Source organism: Entamoeba dispar, genomic scaffold (genome assembly GCF_000209125.1).
Source record: "Entamoeba dispar SAW760 scf_1105229457567 genomic scaffold, whole genome shotgun sequence".
NCBI lineage: Eukaryota > Evosea > Mastigamoebida > Endamoebidae > Entamoeba > Entamoeba dispar.
In genome coordinates, this window is record NW_001852807.1 from 32,946 (window position 1) to 38,785 (window position 5,840).

The 5,840-nt window shown below is 24.0% G+C and overlaps 3 protein-coding genes across 3 annotated transcripts, besides 15 other annotated features; 2 read left to right on the top strand and 1 right to left on the bottom strand.

Annotated features, from left to right (window-relative positions):
* Positions 1–84: 84 nt before the first annotated feature.
* Positions 85–179: a sequence feature (AT_rich).
* Positions 180–217: 38 nt separating this feature from the next.
* Positions 218–246: a sequence feature (AT_rich).
* A 44-nt stretch (positions 247–290) lies between these two features.
* Positions 291–349: a sequence feature (AT_rich).
* A 430-nt stretch (positions 350–779) lies between these two features.
* On the top strand, positions 780–1,817 carry EDI_203450 (uncharacterized protein; the record flags this gene model as incomplete). The annotated part of the gene is made up of 2 exons (XM_001733561.1): positions 780–1,612; positions 1,664–1,817. 2 exons carry the CDS (start codon positions 780–782, stop codon positions 1,815–1,817), a joined length of 987 nt encoding a protein of 328 aa, XP_001733613.1.
* Positions 1,818–1,905: 88 nt separating this feature from the next.
* Positions 1,906–2,014: a microsatellite.
* Positions 2,015–2,027: 13 nt separating this feature from the next.
* Positions 2,028–2,762, top strand: EDI_203460 (uncharacterized protein; the record flags this gene model as incomplete). Its single annotated transcript, XM_001733562.1, has 2 exons — positions 2,028–2,261; positions 2,352–2,762. The coding sequence occupies 2 exons, from the start codon at positions 2,028–2,030 to the stop codon at positions 2,760–2,762; spliced, it is 645 nt and encodes a 214-aa protein (XP_001733614.1).
* Positions 2,763–2,806: 44 nt separating this feature from the next.
* Positions 2,807–2,853: a sequence feature (AT_rich).
* A 636-nt stretch (positions 2,854–3,489) lies between these two features.
* Positions 3,490–3,547: a sequence feature (AT_rich).
* Positions 3,548–3,710: 163 nt separating this feature from the next.
* Positions 3,711–3,735: a sequence feature (AT_rich).
* A 120-nt stretch (positions 3,736–3,855) lies between these two features.
* Positions 3,856–3,933: a sequence feature (AT_rich).
* A 33-nt stretch (positions 3,934–3,966) lies between these two features.
* Positions 3,967–4,077: a sequence feature (AT_rich).
* Positions 4,078–4,093: 16 nt separating this feature from the next.
* Positions 4,094–4,224: a microsatellite.
* Positions 4,153–4,253: a microsatellite.
* A 333-nt stretch (positions 4,254–4,586) lies between these two features.
* Positions 4,587–5,219, bottom strand: EDI_203480 (n6-DNA-methyltransferase, putative; the record flags this gene model as incomplete). The annotated part of the gene is made up of 1 exon (XM_001733563.1): positions 4,587–5,219. The coding sequence occupies one exon, from the start codon at positions 5,217–5,219 to the stop codon at positions 4,587–4,589; it is 633 nt and encodes a 210-aa protein (XP_001733615.1).
* Position 5,220: 1 nt separating this feature from the next.
* Positions 5,221–5,249: a microsatellite.
* Positions 5,250–5,300: a sequence feature (AT_rich).
* A 90-nt stretch (positions 5,301–5,390) lies between these two features.
* Positions 5,391–5,428: a sequence feature (AT_rich).
* Positions 5,429–5,674: 246 nt separating this feature from the next.
* Positions 5,675–5,712: a sequence feature (AT_rich).
* Positions 5,713–5,840: the final 128 nt, after the last annotated feature.

Consider the following 5,840-nt stretch of genomic DNA (forward strand, 5'->3'; position numbering starts at 1 on the left):
AGAAACTTCCTTACTACTGATAGAAATAAACTATTATCACATAATAAAAAAGTAAGACAAGAACAATACCTATATCTAATGAACAAAAAAATAATTTATCTTCTTTTTTATTGTATTTTGAAAAATTAAATGAATAATAAGGTAATGATAATACTTAAAATTATGATAAAAAAAATTATCTAACCGATACAACTTCTTATTCTCATAAGAGTAGTGCAATAAAAATTAAAAATTATTATTAATTAACGCTTCTTTTGTTTTATAAACAGATTAAATTTTCGTTATTGTCGTATAAAAAAAATAACATAAATTATAAAACAATCTAAAAAAAAAGAAAAAAACAATTAATGGAAGAAAAACAAATCTACTTTTGTGTGGTGTGTGGGTGTCCATTACTCTTTACAGGTCATTTGTTTGACCCTCCTGATGACTGTTTTCTTTCACTATCACCACAAACAGATGTGCTATCAAATCTTTCAAAACTAAAATCGAGAAATAACTTGTTTAATGATGGTAGTTCAGAAGAAAGTGATTCTCCATTTACGTCTCCAATAAGAACACAACCTTGTTCCTTTACAGAAGAAGACTCATTTCATTCAAATGAAACAAAGGAACAATCACAATCCTCTTTATCCAAAAATCCTGTACTCCTAAAACCAAAAGTGAAGACAGGTGTTTTACCCCCTAAACGAAAAGGTGGATTAAAAATGTTGTTTTCCTTTTCACAGTCTGCTCAACCTATCTTTTCTGAAATTGAAGAACCTCTATTTCATTTAAATATGTCATACTCAAATACCATTGAAGACACAACAAAAGAATTAGAACAAATAGAGGAGAAAAAAATAATTAAACAAATCAATCTCCCCAGATATCCTGTCTCAGTGGTAGAACCAACAATGGCACTTTGTAAAAATTGGGAAATTGAATTTCCCATTTGTTCTAAATGTTATCAAGTTATTAACTCTGCACTTGAAGAGACATTGGCAATGCTCTCATCTGAATTTAGGAAACAAAGAATTAAATACCAAGAGTTAATCGAATATTCAATCACTGAAACGTTAGACGAAGACATTAAAAAAGAACTTGAAGAGATTGAGAAGTTAACAGATGAAGTAACATCCTTACAAATTCAAAATGTAAGACTTCATCATCAAAAAATAACAATTGTTCAATTAAAATACATTGAAACAATGATTCATCAAAGTCATTGCCAAGAACTTAATGTTCTAGTTTATTATAGTAATTATTCAATTAGTGCTTTTCATATCCCACAAAATTCTAGAGTTAAACGGCTTGAAAAATTTCTAAGTTCTACTACGACTTTTGACCATTTGTTTCATATTAATTGGATAAACAACAATGACATCTCGATTAATGGAACAGCTATAATCACTACTCTTCTACTTAGAAATAAAAAAAAATATGCATTAATTGTAGATGTAATTCTGAGGATGATTAGAGTGTTAGAAAGACAGTTTAATCTTAACCCTCTTCGACTACCTAGTATTCATGTAAAAAAACCTGATGACTTTTTTATGTATTGTTTAGTCTCACTTCATCGATTTATTATTTACTCTACTACAGTTAATGTAGACCTTATTATTCCTTATCGGTTTGTTGATAAATCAAAATGAAAAGATAATCATAAACACTTATTTTATAGCACAAACTTAGAAACAAAGAAAATAGGCAGAGCCCAATTTATTCCTGTATGTTTAAATAATAGTTATGAAATGTTTGAGATTGGACTACGGTTCTTTTTTACTGATGTGAAATTATTGATTGATTTTGCAACTAAACTAATCCAGATTGAATGAACTTTTGTATATTCATATATTTTTATTATTTGTTTCACTATTTTTTTCATTGTTACAAATAACTTAAAAATAGAATGGTAATATTTTTAAAAATAAAAGAAAGAAGATAAAAATAATAAAAAAAACCTATAAAAAAAAAAAAACAAACAAGATTAAATAAAAAAACAATAAACTAAAAAATAATAAAAAAGAAAAAACTTAAAATGGAAAATGAGTGGTTATTCACCTGAGATTGATGATTATTTAACTGAATTAAAAACTAATATTAAACAAGGTAATGATGAAATTGAAGCTATGAAAGGAACAAAAGGAGACGAACATAATAATAGATATAATCAAACTAAGCGTCGATTTGAAAACGCCCGTAATATTCTTTCAAGTTTGAAGATTGAGTCTAGAAGAATGGAGAAAGAAGGGAATCCAAAACTTGCTGATTTTAATGCTGTTTGTTTCTTTTATTTTATACTTTCATTTTGATTAACTTAAAGAAAATTATTTTTTTGTTTGAGATTGTATCTGAAATTGATATTTAAGGAAGTAAAAAGATTAGAAGGAGAATTGAATGCTGCAACTCAAAAATTAACTAAAGAATTGTCAACAGATAAAAAAGATGTAAATGTTGATGATTTGAATGCTGATGAAGCATTAGGATTGGCTGTTCAAATACAAGAAGAAGATAAAAATCATCTTGACAATGCTATTAATCAAATAAATGATGCAAAGCAAATTGGTGGTACTATTTCTTTACAACTTGATCAACAAAATGAACAATTAGATCATTGTATTGAATTAGTTGATGAAATTGATTCCACTTTAGATATTGCAAACAAAGAGTTGAATGGAATAGCCAGAAGATTAGCAACAGATAAAATTATTATGGTCTTAATTATCGTTTGTGTTTTGGTTATTATTGGCTGTTCTGTTCTTTACATTTTCTTTGGATGAAGTGTTTTATTATAAACCAAACAAGTTGTTATTCATTTAGTTTCTTTTTATTATTTTTTTGTTATTAAACAATATTTTATAATCTAAAATTCTCTCATTATTTTTCTTGCTTTATGCCATCTTTTTCGAGGATAAATTTATAAGTATTTCTTTTCATTAATGAGAGTAAATATACTTACCTCAATAATACACTCTTGGCTTGTGTTGTCCTTGTAACTTTTTTAAGACAAAAAAAATTTGTTTAACTGAATAATTGTATTAAGATTAGAAAATTTGTTTTACAACAACGTTATTGTGTGTTCCTAACAAAGCGGAAGGGTTTGTTCTTATTCTTTAACAAAAATAGTAACTTGAGTCCATTATTTTTATAAAAAAGTACATTATTCAAAAAAGAGAGAACAAAATGAGATTTAAAAAATATATGATGTTAACTTATAGAGAAGTTAATTTAAGTGTTGCTAACTGTTTTCAGATTATGGTTGATGAGTAATATCTTATCTGAGTATAATGTACCGAATATTTGATCTTAACAAAGTGTATAAACAACAAAAGTTTGTAGAAAGTAATAATGGAAGAATGTTATTGTCTTCATAAAAACGTTATTTTTATAAATCTAATCTATCAAAAATACTTCAGTAAGTCTCTGATCTGTAAGTGATAGGAGTTGCTTGTTATTTCCTTGATTGTTTAACATAAAAGTATTTTGGATGTTGCAATAATAACAATGATAATATTAATTACTATTATTTTATATGTAAATTTTTTTTTATCTCATTATTAAAAAAGAAGAGGAGTCAATAAAAAGAAGAGATTGGAGTGAATGTGTTAATGTTATGAGTGTATTTAATGATGTTAATGTAATTGTTTTATTTATGTGTTTCTGAGTAAGAAACGAATAAAAATAAGAATAAAAGAAAGAACTAGAATTGATAATAATAAGGATTGAAGAAATAATTATTAAATAAAATAATATCTTATTTGGTTTATAATTTTCTTAGTATTTTATGAGTAGATAATTGGATATAAATAAGATATGATTGTCTTTATTTTTTAAATGAAATGAATCATACATTTTGATTTATATTGGTATTTGTTTTATTTATTAATTAGTAGTTATATTTTCAAATATAAACATAAAACTCATAAAATAATAATATGTTATTAATAAATAGAAAGGATATTTCATTTTGATTAATGAGAGATGATAAATATAATTAATATAAATATATATTATCAATTAATATTATTTTTAAGTAACTATTTCTTTGTATATTATAGACATAGAATAGAATTATTTATTATTTAATATTATTATGAATGTCATATATAAAATTTTTATTTATTGGATTTTATTCTTATTTATCTGATATTAAATTTTGATATTTCACTCTATTGTTATTTTTCATGTTTTGTAATTCTTATTTTTATTTATTAGTTTCATTATATTATTATTCTTCTTTCTTGATTCATTATCCCTTTATATATTATTATAAAAAACTTCTTTCTAATTGTGTTATTTTCTTTATAGTATTTTAAATACATTCTACTCTTATAATTCTAGAGAACTTGATTGATTCTTCTTTTTTATTTTCATATATTCTATGTTAAATGAATCTATATGATAATGAAATTATATTAGTTTAATCAATCATTTAAAACAAGAAGTAATAGATAATATAATTGTGAATGATGTTATTTTTATTGTTTTTATTTCTCTTTGATTATTCAAGATATTATTCTGTTCTAACCAAAAAGTCTTCTTTATTATTGAATTATTTTTGTTTTAATCCTCATAAATAAGATAAATTCATTTTCTTTTCTACTTTATTCATTTATCTCAAAGATTGGGATCAATCGTAAAACATATAACTTTTCTGTTTCAAGAATGATGGAATCAATGATTTTAGGTCTCAAATTATGTTTAACTGCCATTTCTATAATTGCTTTTGGGTCGTTATCTTGAATTATTACAATATAACCAATTCCTCTTGGTGATAATATATCCCACAAATGTTCAATTACACAATCAATTTTTTCTCTCCCATCTTTTCCTCCTGCCCAACTTAATGAAAGATATGAATGATGAAGTTCTTCTTCTGGTGTTGGAACATATGGTGGGTTGTATATAAACAAATCAATTGATTCGTCTCTGATTGATTCTATCAATGAGCTTTTAATTAAATTCCCTTCTTTATGAACTTTTTTCGTACATTCAAGTGCATACGGATTAATATCACTGCAGAATGTAGTTATTCGTGGGAATAATTCTTTAACGTATTTTGATACAATACCACTTCCAACTCCAATTTCAAGTGATGTCATTGGTTCATGACTGTTAATGAAATCTCTTTCTTTTTCTAAAACATTCATTAACAAATAACTATCAACATCTGGTTTATAGACATTATCCCATGTTTCTTTACCTACAAGAGGAATAACATCGGGGTATTTTTCCATCTTTTTTTTTTCTTTTTTTTTTTTCTTTTTATTATTATATTATATTAATAATAATATTTATTTATTTATATATTATTTATTGTTTATTCTATCTTTTGTATTCTCTTGAGTTTTGTTCCATTCTTCTAACTACAATTAAACATTCAAAATAAAATAACAAAGATGAATATGTTATTATTATTTATTCTTTTTTTATATATGATAATAATGAGAACGAAATAATGAATGAAATTAATCTGAAATGATTTAAATTGAATCAAAGTTGTATTGTAAAACCATTCCATTCTTCTTAGTATTATCTTTTTCAACAAATTTAATTAAATAATCTTGAGTTACTTGTATTGTGTTATTTTATTTCTTTCTCTATTGTAGTGATATCTTTCTTTATTTTATTTCATCAATTTATGAAAATTGTGAATATAAATGAACTAGATATTAGAAAATCAATCAACCAGTATTTTAATTTAATTTGTATATCATTTATTAATTAAAAGTGATACATATGATATCAATTGAAATATTTCCATTCTTAATGATATTATTATTTAAGATAGGTTCATTTAGTTATGAAAAGTGATATTTTTGATAGTTATTGTTTGGTTCAATGAATTAGTTTTCAGT